Here is a 15,714-nt window from a genome sequence, read left to right as displayed (position 1 = left end):
TACCTTCAAATTCTATAAAAATTTAAAAGACATTACAAAAATAAAAACAAAAAACCATCAAAGGGTTGCTTAGTTCATTTGCTCTTATCTTGCTGCTCATTTGACATATTTCAATCTTTTCTGGACATCATAATTTGGATTTGTTGATCCACAAAAGTCTGTACTTGTACCAATCTAGACCCACTTCAGAGCTAAATGTTGTGCCATCATCATGGTTATTGTCGCCACCATCAGAATCATCCATCATCATCAAAATCAGAATCAAAATCATCATCATCTAAATCAGAATCAGAATTATCATCATTATCATCATCATCATCCTCTTCAAAAAGCAAGCAACCTGAAGGACATTCTTGTTGGCTCCATTCGATCCCACATTTGTAACAAAACACATGTCCACATCTACACAATGTACGCACAAAGGGTAGTGAAATAGATTCATATATATAAAAAGTAACTTAATCAGGTTCAATAATTACATGCAAGTCATGCGGCTGCAACCCTCATCACGTCCAATCAAGTGCCCACAGTTGTCACATTGACGCCACATATTTTCGATTGCCAAAGACACAAGCTTCATGTCATTAAGTTCACGGTTAAGGTTCTTGTACTCATCACAGGACAAGTCAGAATGCCATGGTACTCTGCATTCAATGCAGAAGAGTCCATAGCATTTGATACATAACCGGGCATTGGACGACTGGCCGGTTTCACTGGAAAGCTGTGTTTTGGACATCAACACTGAGCAGGTTGGATATGGGCAATAGATTTTCTCTGCACCAGGGATTAAGCCCTCTTCCATCTTCTGTTTCCACATCTCAACCAGCATTGGTGTCAAAACCTTGCTACAACTATCGAGAGTGAGCTCAGACTTGCATCCATACTCAAGGCATATGGGAAATGTTCCACTAAACAGCCTCACTTCCACATACTGTTTCACGCACGAAAAGCAATGGTGGTGAAGGCATTTGTCATTAAAGAACATGCCCTCAGCATCGGTTTCTTCAAAACAAATGGTACAAACTTCTTTTTGTGGTGCTGCCTTCACATCAACGCTGCTACTACTGCTTTGAGTAACCATTGCATCCATTGCAAGACTAAAGGCAAACTTAAAACCATTTGGGGTAGCCAAAACAAGTTCAGTACAAGTCATTTTTTCTCTAAGGCGTTGGACTTGGTCCACAAGATGGACAATCTTCTGGTTAGGCATCTCTCTGACTCTACCATTTATCTGCAGTAAAAAATTCAGAGACAACCCATCTATTAGTTAATTAAACATCTAAAGCGAGAGAGCTATTCCAATTTCCAAATGCAATTACTAACAATAAAAATAATGACAACAAAAAGAAATAGTGAAGAAAAATTGGTATCTTATTATATAAAGTTGGGTTTTAAAAGTTAGCCATTAACAATATTTTGACATGTGTCAAGTTACAATTTCAGATTTTGACATGTGTAAAAGTTAATATTTAATAGGAGGAATTTCGGTTACAACATAAATAAAATATTTTGTTTTAGAAATATTAATAATGTAAAAACATAATTATCAAAAATTACAGAATTTATAAAAAAAAACCAAGTTTTAAAAAAAAAATTATAAGGAGATTATAAATAAATATATATATCTATATATATTTAATAAATTCAAAATTATAATATTATTTACTTATTTTTAATTTTAAGTTATTAATTCAACAAAAAAAATAGAAAAAGGGATTAAGAAAAATATACAGTTAATTATTAATTCTAAATTTTGTAAGTACTCACTTCTATATAGACATAGATCGTCTCATATTTAAATAATTTATTGAAAAATATTGTTTTCAACTTTGTTCTATTGGTGAAACTTTTTTATTGGAAGACAAATTTTCTTATTTTTTTTTAACTAAAATATACTTCTACTTTCTCCTTTTTCAGGTTAGAATATGTAAAATTAATATGTTGACCCAAAAAATGAAAGATTAATATATGCATCTTCTTTTTCTAGTACTGTATTTTAAAATTTCTTGTAATAGTTTTAGATTGTCTTATTTACTTTATATTTTCATCTTTGAATTATTTGAGATTTATATATTACCGTGCTTATAATTTTCTAGTTTTTCTTAACTATGTCCAATGAAGTTATCTCCCCAAGGGAGAAAGACGGAGCCAAGGTTCTCTCTATGGTTGAGGAGTTTGGACGCAAGATTCTTTCCATAAGGGAGGAGGGCAGAACCGAGGTTCTCTACATGGTTGGTCATATACTATTATGATGTAATTTATTTATTTTTTATTCGAAATATTTTTTGAACCAACAATTTTAGTGATTAAAAAAACTATGCAAAATTAAAGTAAAGAGATGTATAATAATTAGCTTAATTTATTCATATAGACATTTTCTAGGTGGTGGTAAATAATATATTTGTAGCATACAATATACCTAGGTATAAAAAATACACTTTTAATGGTAACATACATAAAAGATTTGTATATGGATATAAATCAGTGTACTATAGCAAAAAGAAAATTTATAAATATTGTAGAGTATATTTTAATATATTTTATTAAATTTTATTTTATTTACAAAATTTTAAACCCGTACATCGGACGGTTCCTAATCTAGTATTTTCATAAACATCTAATGAGATTTCAAGTACGATAAAATTCATTTGCATGATAAAACATTTTCTTTATCTAAGTCAAAGTAGCACCACTTTTTTTTTCTTTTTGTAATAAAACTAACTTTTTTTTTTCGGCAATTCAAAATATATTGATTTCAGAAAGTGTTTACAAGATACATCATCAATTCAAAACAATCTTTTACGTAAATATAGGAAATTATAACAATTTCGATGAAAGAGTGGATTTTTGTAATAAAACTAACTTTTTTTTTCGGCAATTCAAAATATATTGATTTCAGAAAGTGTTTACAAGATACATCATCAATTCAAAACAATCTTTTACGTAAATATAGGAAATTATAACAATTTCGATGAAAGAGTGGATTTTTGTAATAAAACTAACTTTTTTTTTCGGCAATTCAAAATATATTGATTTCAGAAAGTGTTTACAAGATACATCATCAATTCAAAACAATCTTTTACGTAAATATAGGAAATTATAACAATTTCGATGAAAGAGTGGAAGGTAACCATGCTATTTTTAGACTTATAGGCGAACAGATGAAAACTGTTATGTCCCTCTTTCACATAATTTGTATTGGCTAACAGCATATAGCTGAGACTCCAAAATGCTCTTGGCATAACTTTAGTTAAAAGAAAAAAATGGATTATTGCTTGAAATGAATATGATATCTGTCTTCTGAAGATTAATAGAGCATGCCGCATTCGCCAATCAGAACACTGTCGGTTCATAATCAACAAGATTCTTTTGAATTCCTTTGAAAATATGTGTAGTCCCCTTATCCATGTATCTCTCTGATGCCACCAGAATAAATTTGAAAATATTTTCATCATAAAAAAACATTGGTAAAAAGTCTTCGAGTCGTATGTCGCATTCACGCCAACGATGTAACAGAGATAAACCTGATAAATAAAACGTTGGACTTTTCTCGACAAAGGGATGGTTTCCGGCCCGTAAAAGCATTCACCCCCATTATCATCATAAAGAGTAATTATCTTAATTTTGAAACCAATTACTCCAGTACTCCAATAAGTAGACGATGAAGTGGAAGTTTCCGACCAGAGGAGGGAGATGATATCACCATCACTAAATTGTGTTAACTTCTTCAATAATGGGAGAAACAAGGTCTTACTCGTCGGGAAGAAAAGCAGTCGACTGCTAGTGATGCATTTGAATCCGAAATTCATCTCGCTATCTTCTGTCCCAAAATTTGATCCGCCTGGATCCCATATCTGGGATTGAAAGTCGTTCCTCGATTTGATGAAAGTTGCGTCGGAGTTAACTGTTCGACGAAGGTGGCGAGGAACGATTTCAATCGTGAACCAAAGGAAACCGCCTGCAACGAAATTCAGGGGAAAGGTGCCGCCACTACTCTGATGATCTGGCCGGAATATGGTCGGAATGAAACTCTCACAAAGGAAGAGAAGGAAAATTAATCGGATCATGCAAATCAACCAAACAGTTTTGGAAATCATTGGCAAGTATTATTGGAAATTGAAACTATGCAAAGAAGAAAAGGTAATGAAAAGAACCGACCGACGCCAGAGAAGCCAGCGCCGGCCGGTAAGGTGAAGAAAACGACGGTTTCTGAAGAGGTGCTTTTGGAGAGAGAACGGAGAGAAAACGGTTACCCGTATTAAAAATTTATGTGTGTTATAGGGTAAAGAAACTAACTAAATAATTAATTAATAGAGTAAAGAAAAACTTACAATTTGGTAAATTTCATAATTATTGTAACAAATTACAATATTGCTAACCCAAACGAATTGCTTCATTTAATCCAATAATCAGTGCAATAATCTCCACTTCTTCGCGATTAATCATATCGCCAAAAAATGATTTATTTATTCCATACAACAAGTTATCTGCCTCGTCACATATTGCGATCCCAATTCCAACTTTTACACTCATTTCTTTATTCATCACTATTTTATCACTCACAAAACCTTTAAAATACAATCTGTAAATTGTATTATCCTCAAATTTTGTTGTCGTAAAGGTGGATCGGAGAACCTTAGAACCTCCATCACCATTAAGGTTTAAGATATCTTCGTTCATCGTATAATCTATCTGACTTTTTTTAAATCAAGGTTAAATCATGTTTTCTCATGATTGTATAGTCCCCAAATTTTCTCAGGAAAGTTTGACTCTATATATATGGGACTAGAAAGGGCTTTAAGCATATTAAACAAGTTGTCAAAATAATAAAGTCTCATTGACTAGTGCAATAGTCTTTAAAAAAAAAAATCATCCAAAGTTTGATTGGTTCTCAAAGTTAAAATGTGACGACTTTATTTATTATTCATAAATGTATACTTTTGACATTTTTTTAATCAGATCTGACTTTTATGACCTTCTATTTTTCAAAATCTTAAAAGTTGAAGTATCTAACTTCTTTTTTTTTCTTTTTTTTTTGTTTATGTCGTCATTTATTTCTATATCCAACAAAATAAGACATTACAAATATCAAGTTACTATTAACCAAGACCCAACAGTTCAAACAGAGGGTCTTCCTTCTGCTTTCGGATCTCTCAAGGCATCAAGCAATTTGGGCCGCAGTCACACTACAAAGCCCACAAGTGTCACCACGCCTCTACTTTGCAACGGTAATAAAGTGTCTTCTCAGTCAAACCGTACGCTACCAGCTCATCAACGTATGAGACTTATACCTCAACAAATCCCTGTCTATAACAAAATATATACTCTTTGCTCTCCAGCGATAAGGTGTGTGTAATGATGTGTGACATAGGTTTCATCTTTATTATCATCCTATATAGACCTCTCTCATGTCACTGTAATCTTTAAGTAGAAATATTCAATAAAGTTTCTCTTCGTATTTTGGTTTTATCTAAACTTTCATGGTATCATAGCACAGTTGCCAATGGCTGATAACTCTGATTGTTCTGCTCTTTTTTTTTCTCATTGTGTTACTTAAAAAATTTCTCCACAAACTATCTATTGTAGAAGATCCAGTTTGAAACTTGGCCCAACAATCAGAGGCTACTCAGTCATGTTATTGGCAGTGTTTTGTGTCCTCCTGCTACAAGAACTGTCAGAAATGGTGATGTTCAAAAAGAAGGTTCGGATCCAGATTTTCTCTCTTGGGTTCACAATGATCAAATGATTATGGGTTGGCTGATTGGTTCTTTCACTGAAGAAGCTCTTAGATATGTGTACGGTCTTCACACTTCTATTGAGGTATGGTTTTCTCTGGCTAAGAAGTATAATCACATCTTTGCTTCTAGGAAAAGTGATCTTCAACGTGGTTTATACACTCTAGAAAAGGAAGGGAAAATTTTGGTTGAGTATCTTACCATGGTTAAGCAAATCTGTGATTAGCTGCACTCTTTGGTGTTTTACATGGGCTAGGTCAAGAATATGAGTCTATTGTCACTATTATCGAGAGTCAAATGGATACTTTTCCTTTGCCTTATGATGATGTTGTGCTCAAGCTGACAAATTTTGATGATAAGATTCAGAAGTATGTTGCATCGTCGGTTTCTCCTCATCTGGCTTTCGCCACTGATACAAATTTCTCAAACCGTGGTTGTGGGCATGGTCGGTCAAGTGATTCTCGAGGTCGTGGCAATTACTCAACCAGAGGTAGAGGTTTCCGTCAACAAATCTCCACTAGCTCTAATTCAAATTCAGACACTTGTCCTACCTGTGAGATCTGTAACAAGTATGGGCACTCTGATGTCAAATAGTACAAACGTTTTGATCATGCGTACCAGAGTGAAGACTTAAACCAGACCTTTACTTAAATGCATGTCTCTAGTCCAAACACTCATCCTGGCCAGGAATGATTTTCTGACTCTGCTGCAACATCGCATATTACAAACTCCACTACTCAGTTTCACACAGTTCAAATATACGATGGAGAGGACCCTGTTGTTGTCATTAATGGAGCTTTCTTGCCGATCACTCACATTGGATCCTCAGTTTGCCAAGTCTTCATGGTAACTTACCTTTATATGATGTTTTAGTCTGTCCTAGTATTACAAAGTCGATGTTATCTGTTTCTAAACTCACCTCTGATTATCCTTGTTCTATTGAGTTTGATTCTGATGGTGTAATTGTTAAGGACAAATGGACAAAACAGCTCTTCACCAAAGGACGCATACATAATGATTTGTATCTGTTGGATAATCTGCAGTTCATGGTGTGTTACTATTCAAGGCAACAAGCTACAAGTGATGAGTTGTGGCACATGAGGCTAGGTCATCCTCATCAAGATATTCTCCAGTAGCTTTCAAGGAATAAGGCCATCGTTATAAATAAGTTGAGTTCTTCGTTATGTGATGCTTGTCAAATGGGAAAGTTTTGCAAACTTCCCTTTTGCTTCCTCTGTTTTTGTTTCAAGTAGTCCACTAGAATGTATCCACTGCAACTTATGGGGACTGTCTCCAGTCATTATACACAAGAATTTCGATACTATGTAATCTTCATTGATAATTATTGGAGATTTACTTGGTTCTACTTCTATCCTTTGCATCTCAAGTCAGACTTCTATTCTGTGTCTTTGCAATTTTAAAAGATGGTTGAAAACCAATCTCAACAGAGGATAGCTATGTTTCAGTGTGATGGAGAGGGTGAATTCATGAGTAACCAGTTCATTGCTCACTTAAGTAACAGTGGTATTCAACAATTGAATTTTTGTCCTTACACTCCTGAAACAACCCAACTTTTTTTTTTCAATAATTAAATACAATATATAATTAAGCATCACATACTACTTAATTAAACAAACCAACCCACACACACAAAACCAACCAATGATAAACCGACATCCAATAACATGCACAGCGGAACATAACAATAATACAAAACCAACACAATAACATTTCTAACCATTCAATCCAGCAACCTAACATAATACTAACCAAGGTTCCAACAACATAACCAATAAATCCAATAACACACAAATGAGACCCTAGATCATCCTCCTCCTCATCGCCATGATTCCACGATCACACTTTGCCTTTTACCTGCACACCACAAACAACAATTGAGATGCATAAGTATTATCATAAATACTTAGTGAGGCCATGCTCCCATCTACTAGGTTATACACACAAGCATATGAGACTCTCATGTTTAAGCAAGCAAACAAAACACAAGCAATACATCAAACCAGGAAAACAAGTCTCGGTTGAGACTGGTGTCGACCGATGCTACAAGAGAGTGTCGACCGATGCTCCACCAAATGGTGTCGACCGATGCCACTAGAGTGTCGACCGATGCTCCACCAACTGGTGTCGACCGATGCTCCTAGAGTGTTGATCGATGCCTCTTCTGCAGACACGATCTGCGCGAACCCGAACGTCAAACTTCTGTTTCAATCCACCTCAAAACCGTCTCAAACTCACCCAAATACCTCGGGAATCTCTGGTAAACACGAAAACAACGAACCCAAGCAAGCAAACACCACAAACAACAAAGAAATACCCAAACAAAAGAGATCTCATGCTTAGATCAACCATGGTCAAGCACTCACCTCAAAACAGAAAGATTGGGTTGAGAAATCGATGGAATCAACACCTCCAGGAGCTTCTCCTTCGTTCCCAGCTACAACTATCCCTTCTACAGACACAGATCTCTCCAAAACACCAAGAAGAAGCCCAGAAACTCACAGAAACGTTTTCTCTCCTTTTCTCCCTTTTTCTCACTCAACGGCGACAAATGAAACTCCCAAAAACCCTTAATTCGTCGCTTAACACTTATAAATGCGATTTAGGGATTCCAATTGAACCAACCCAAACCAAACAGCAATTAAAACAAACCCGACCAAACCGAAAATCATGGTGTCGATCAATACACCAAGGGTGTCGATCGACACCCACACCAAAACCACAAAACTTGGTTCGCGGATGTTACAACTCCGTAGCAAACAAAATTGTAGAGAGGAAGCACAAGCACATTACATAACTTGGACTGTCAATGTTGTTTCAAGGCAACATTCTTTACATCAAATTTTCTTGGGAATCTTCTTCCTTCTTCTGTCTTGTTTGATCACAAGAGTCATAATAAGATGCTTATGGGCAAACCTCCACTGTACACTTATCTTCGTGTTTTCGGTTGTGCATGCTATCCTTATCTAAGACCCTATTCACGTAATAAGTTTGATCCTAAGCCTCTTCTATGTGCTTTCATTGGCTAAAATAAAAATATAAAGGTTATCGGTGTTACCATCCACCTACAGGGAAGGTCTTCATCGACAGACATGTCTTGTTTGTTGAGTCTAAGTTTCCTTTTGCAGATGTTTATAAACAGAAGTTATCTTATGTTGATACACCTCTGCTTTGAGCCTGGCAGGTAAGCTTTGCTCCGAAAGCTCCAGAAGTATTTGATTGTCGACCTACAGTTAATGTTTGTTTGGAGAATCATGAGCCTTGTAATGTGTTGGAGAAATAAGTACTGAGTGTACGACGGACTTAGATTCGATTCCTATAGGCAACAACTTTTCTTCTCCATCACATACAAGTACTCACATTGTTTCACCAAGTTTTCTTCATCTCATTCCGACAGTTTCAACGAATTCATGGTCGAAGAGCCTGCAACTGCTGAACCAGCAACTGTTGTTTCTACGTCTGTAGACCTTGAACCAAGCAGTTCAAACACGAATCCAGTTCATCCTATGGTTACAAAAGCAAAAGCGGGTGTTGTCATGCCAAATCCTAAATATGCTTTATTTACAATCAAGAACAGTTATCCAAAACCAAAAATTGTGAAAACAGCTCTCAAAGATCCGGGTTTGACTAATGCCATTGGAGATGAGGTAGGATCCTTTCATGAGACTCATACGTGGGATTTGGCTCCACCAGAAGAATGTCTAGATCCTCTTGACTGCAAATGGGTGTTGAAGACAAAATTGAAAGCTGATGGATCTCTTGATAGACTAAAAGCGTGGTTGGTAGCAAAGGGCTATGAACAAGAAGAAGGTGTTGACTACATGGAGACTTATAGTCCAGTAATACGCACAACTACAGTACGCTCTATGTTAAACACACAACAGTTCAAAAATAGGCTATAAAAGCAACTTGATGTTAAAAATGTCTTTCTACATGGAGACTTGAAAGAAACAGTTTACATGCATCAACCTCCAGACTTTGAAGATAAAGACAAGTCAGACTACATTTGCAAACTCAACATGGAAATCTATGGTTTAAAACAGGCTCCTAGAGCTTGGTTTGATAAGTTCAGCACTTTTCTCATTGACTATGGTTTCACTTGCAACTATGTTGATGCTTCCTTGTTCACATATCATAAAGGTGATGATAAGATGGTTCTTTTACTATATGTTGATGATATGCTTCTGACATGTAACAATACCGAGCTTGTTCAAAAGTTGTTTGACAATCACAACAAGGAGTTTTGGATGAAGGATTTGGGTGGTCTTCAATACTTCTTGGGATACATGCTCATTCTCATTCAGAGGGGTTGTTTCTTAATCAGGAAAAGTATGCAGTTGATCTATTGGTCGCAGCAGGAATGGTAGATTGTGCACCTATGCCAACTCCTCTACTTCTACAACTAGACAAGGTCCATGGAAAACAAATTTCCTTTTCTGATCCAACTTATTTTTGAAGTTTGGCCGTCAAACTGTAGTATCTCACATTGACAAGACCATACATTAGATTTGCTGTGAATCTTGTATGTCAGAAGATGCATTCACATTCCATGACTGATTTTTATCAACTTAAGAGAGTCCTATGCTATCTAAAAAGTACAATTAATATGGGGCTCAACATTTACTCCAATACTGATTCTACACTTCGAGCATATAGTGATAGTTATTGCCGACTGAGCTAATTGCAAAGAAACGAGGAGGTCTGGTTGCAGTTTCTGTATTTTTCTTGGTTCAAACATCAAAAGTTGGTATGTTAAATGCCATCCTATTGTATCAAGATCCTCTAGGGAAACAGAATACATAACTCTATCTATTGCTGCTTATGAACTAAAGTGAATTTCTTTACTTCTTCGAGAAACTAGTGTGTCTCAAGCTGCAACGCCAGAGTTATATTGTGATAATCTTTTTACAGTTTATCTGACTGCAAATTCTGCAATGCACAATCGCTCCAAGTCTTTTGATATAATGTGGATTTTCATTTTGTCAGAGAAAGAGTGGTTTTAGGTGAGTTGGTAGTCAAACATGTTCTTGATGACTATCAACTGACTGACGTCTTCACAAAGAGTCTTGCTCAGGAGCTGTTCTATGATCTATGCTACAAACTTGGAGTTGTCTTACCTCTTACTCCAAGTTTGAGGGGGTGTATTAACCAAGACACCACAGTTCAAACAAAGAGTCTTCTTTCTGCATTTGGATTTCTCAAAGCTTCAAGCAATTTGGACCACAACCACACTACAAAGCTCACAAGTATCACCACACCTCTGCTCTGCAACGGTAACAAAGAGTCTTCTCACTCAAACTGTGTGCTACCATCTCATCAACGCACAAGATTTAAAGCTCAACAAATCCTTATTTATAACAGATCTGATACTCCTTGTTCCCCAGCGAGAACGTGTGTAATGACGTGTGTCCTAGGTTCCATCTGTTGTATCATCCTATATAAACCTCTCTCATGTCATTGTAATCTTTAAGCAAAAATATTCAATAAAGTTTCTATTTCATATTTTGGTTTTATCCAAGCTTTCAGTCAAAAACCATTAATAAAGTTAATTTTTTACAACAATTTTGTGTAGTAAAAATCTAAATTTAAATTCCTTACCAATCACTTCCGTAGTTTCTTTTCAGAATATAACAAACAACTAAAGAGAAACAAAAGCATTCAGAATTTTCAAAATTTTAAAATAGAAAAGTTTTTTAAAAAATTGATCGGTTGAAAAAGGCTAGTAACTGATGTTCGGTTTGGTTTTGATTCAGTTTTGGAATCGGATTTTTCAGATTCTCTTTCTTGTTCCAAAGCCTCGCATGTTTCATACAACAATGCTTTTCTTCCAATGCAGCTTTCCAAATTTTCTCAAGATTCTCGAGGGAGTATGTCGGATGACTACTAAACGTGTTTTGATTGTGATATCAATCTTTGTCTTGTTCGAATCAAAATTTTCGATTTTAATTCCTCTTCAACACAACAAGGTAGTAGGTACGTACATATATATTAATAATTTCTTTGGGAAACAAAAATAAATGCCAATACAAAAAGGAATATAGGAAATGGAGAATGTGAGTCCAACTAGAAAATTACAAACACTTTACCTACGGAATAATTGTGTATCCACTAATGGACCCAAAAGCAACAACTACTATACTATACTACTCTTTTCTCATTTTTATCAATCATTTTCACATACGCGTATTTATTATTTATATATGAATAATTCATGTTGTTTTTTTCTTAGCCGTTCCCTTCAACCCCTATTAACGTGTCCCATCCAAATTCCACAAACCCAAAAAGAAAATATAACCAATGAGCTATGCTTCCGTTCGCCAACTACTACATTTCAACACCAATTATGTCCGAGAAGAAAAACATCATCAGAACCATTAGCAACAGAAGAAAGAAGAGATGGTCACATACACTCTTCACCGGAGGGGGAGGTGGAGGAGGAGGAGGAGGAGATGATGAGCTGGCGACGGTGAAAGCTGCTGCGTGGGCTTGGTACCAAAGACACGAAGGCAAACCGATGATGAGAGAGTTTGATCTCACTACAAAAGCCAAAAGAACACCTCGACCTTCACGGTACAAGCTCGAGGCCAACAAGAACAAGATCCTCTCCGAGAAAAGGGTTTCTAAACCACACACTAATCATTTATCGCGTGGAGATCAAGAAACCAAGTTCTCTAGTCTTCTTGACCCTTATGAGATTAAGAGTATCTCTAAAAGGATCGATGAGGGTTCTTTACCTGCCAATCGGGGTAATGGACTCCGGCATGATCATGTTATATTGGAGAAGAAGTTTGAATATGATAGTAAGAAGGAGAATGGGTTGGTAAATAAAGTGAGCATTCGAAATTTGTGGAAAGGAATGAATCTGATGGCTCCGAGGACGGTTTGTGGCAGAAGTAATGATGTGGATCTTAGTGCTTATCGGGCTGTCCCAAGAACAGAAAAGGTTGTACGGAGGACGAGTGTCAATACGCGAACCATCGGTAGCTAACTCCATAGTCTCTAGTTATTGAGGAGCTAAACTATGTGTTTGGACATTATTAATGCTAAAGGGACTTCTTTTTCTATAACATTTAAGGATTTTAACAAGTTTGTGTATCTTTTTAAAAATTTATTGCTCATTCTAACGAAATGTGGAATTGTAGTTATGCAATACTTATAATCTTTTGAAATATTGTTCAATTTAATTTCTTTTCTTTTTTTTCTTTTTCGTTGGAATCTCATCCTCTGCTTAATTTCTACAAAATAATCGATTAAAAGAAAAATATATATATGAGACATAGAAGAGAAGTCTTTGTTCAAAGAAGAGAATACAAAATAAGGAATATAGAATGGATTGACCTCCAATCCTACATACACAAAGTAACCAAAATAAAGATTAGGAAACCCAGTGGGCCTTTAGTTGGTTTTAGGCCCAAATTTCTATTTCTAACCATACATTATGTTTACTCCTTAATTGGTTGGCTCAATTATGAGGAAAATAATTGACATAAGAAATTTCAGAAAATAATGATTTAGAGGTTAATTGGTTGGCTCTTTTTTTTTTTTTTTAAAGATTTAGAGGTTATAAAATGTTGAAAGTAAATTTATTTGCCTCAACAAACAACTCAAGTGCATATATCCGTTAAACACATATCCAACCTCGTCTTGTAAAAATATATTAGAATAGATTTCCACAAACCATTAGTCTCCGACAATAACAACTCTAACAAGGGAAAGAAAGTGAAGATGTGAAATACTTTTTGATAAGAAGTAAATTGTTCATCTTTTATCTTCTTATCAAAAAGTCTAGACCAAAAACTAAGTTTAAATGCAATTTTAAGCGGAGAGTGACGAGCCAACACTTTTTGGAATTGAAACAAATTTATAATGTTTACAGAGTGTCGTATATTTTTGGAACAAAGGATAGCCTGTTCCCTCTGAATCGGTTGATTGACAAAAAAATCTATATATATAAAGTTAACTTTGCTCACTTCTCCTTCCTCCACATCAGCTTCCACCTAATCATTTTTTTTTTTGTATAAAAAATATTATTTTTAATATTCATTCATTGCATATTTATTATTTATAATTAATAATAGTAAAAAATAAATAAAGATGAATTAACTAAAATTAATTAAATTTAAAATAGTTTAAATAATAATATAATATTTTAGTAAATAATAAAATTAATAATTATCTAAAAATGAATTAAGTAAAATAAATGAAAATTTTAAAATATTAAAAATAAAACTATAAATTTGTTTTAGTAATAATGTTATTATTAAAATTATAACCAAAAATGATTATATTCCAAAATTTAGAATGGGTTAATGAGTTTTAGAATGTACGTAAGAATTTAATGCATGGTGGAGTAAAAAAACAAGTTATGTAATTGTATACAATTTTATAACATGATATAAAACATATATAACAAATATAACATATATATATATATATTATCAAATGCTTTTAACCCAAAACATTGGCAAAAATAACATATTTAAAGTACACTATGTTTTTTTTAGAAGACGAAGCTGGGGTTGCATCACAAAATTAACATCTGCAAATAACATATGAGATTTTAGAAAAATATGTAACTTGGATTAGTGAATAGATATTCATTGTAGGGTTTAAACATTTCATCATTTAAGCATTCTTGACTTAGTCAGAAATTCTATTATGGCAGATGATGCATTTGGACAACCTCATTGTAGCGACATAACATTAAAATTGTTCCTGAAACTTTGTATATTCGCATTTAATGTAGGATATCGATATGTTGAAATGGTCTCTATAATTAGGTCAACGATCGACATTGATGTTAGAACTTTTAAAATTATGTTTTCATGAGATATGAATATGGAATGAATTCTTTTAAAGATAAAAGGTCACAAGATTGTCGACAATATTATTGCGAAAGTAGACAATATATGTTATATATAGATTAGTAAAATAAGTACGGCACTTATATATATTTATCTTTTAATCTTCAAATTATATTCATATTTAATGATTCTTACTGATATAAATTTTAACTGAAATCCCACGTAAAATCGCAAATAGATATAGCAAAGAAATATTATCTTCAAAAAGGGGGATTTTCAAAAATACCCCTTTTTCTATGTCACTTTTCAAAAATACCATTTCATGATGTCTATTTTCAAAAATACCCCTTTTCAATATATAAAATGACAAAATTATAAATCCTAAACCCCAAATACTAAACTCTATCCCTTAAAAACTATACCCTAAATGTAAATTGAGAACCCAAACCTAAAAAAAAATTCTAAAAATTAATTTAACATGGTGTAATTGTGTAAAAAAGGGCAAAAATGAAAATGTATAAAATAATGGACATTTTTGAAAATGGATATGCCAAAAAAGGTATTTCTAACAAATTGTCAAAAATATATATGTTGTATATCACTGAGTAAAGTAAGTTTAGTATTTATATAAATTTATACTCAAAAGTTGGAAAGATTATATTTGAGCTTAACAATTTCTATTGATAAGAAATATTTAAAATTGAAATCCCGCGCGTGCGCGGGTACAAATTCTAGTATATATATATATATATATATATAATAAAATAGACCATGAAGCGTCGAGCCTCATGATAACAGGGCCTGCTCAATTATTTTTTGGACCCTGATTTTAAAAAATATTTGGACCCTATTCCTCATACTAAAAAAAAAAAATTTGGACCCTAAAATTAAAGGAAAAAGTCTAAAAATTAAATGGACCATGTGCATTTACACCCCCAGCACATGTATAGAGCTGGGCCTGCATGGTAACATACTAACATAGCATATATATACATACTATCTTGCAAGTATTTTTTTTTCTTTCACTAGTACATATATATAAACGTTTTCAAATAAAAAGTTATTAAAACTCAATTCATAATGGACTTAACTGATTTGAGTTATTTGAGCTCATTGAATTTGCATGTGTAAATGTGATAAGCTAGCAGTACCACTTG

General features: G+C 34.0%; 1 protein-coding gene and 1 pseudogene across 1 annotated transcript; one reads left to right on the top strand and one right to left on the bottom strand.

Annotated features, from left to right (window-relative positions):
• Positions 6–4,533, bottom strand: LOC104733866 (annotated as a pseudogene).
• LOC104732645 lies at positions 11,747–12,953 on the top strand. The gene has a single exon (XM_010452212.2). The coding sequence runs from the start codon at positions 12,058–12,060 to the stop codon at positions 12,739–12,741; it is 684 nt and encodes a 227-aa protein (XP_010450514.1). The 5' UTR covers positions 11,747–12,057; the 3' UTR covers positions 12,742–12,953.

This window comes from Camelina sativa, chromosome 12, assembly GCF_000633955.1.
Source record: "Camelina sativa cultivar DH55 chromosome 12, Cs, whole genome shotgun sequence".
NCBI lineage: Eukaryota > Viridiplantae > Streptophyta > Magnoliopsida > Brassicales > Brassicaceae > Camelina > Camelina sativa.
Note: the sequence above shows the minus strand (reverse complement) of the source record. Positions and strands in the feature narration are given on the sequence as shown.

What these genes read in the sequence shown, in the direction of transcription:
- LOC104732645 (XM_010452212.2), top strand. Translation starts at nt 12,058, where the DNA reads ATGCTTCCGTTCGCCAACTACTACATTTCAACACCAATTATGTCCGAG.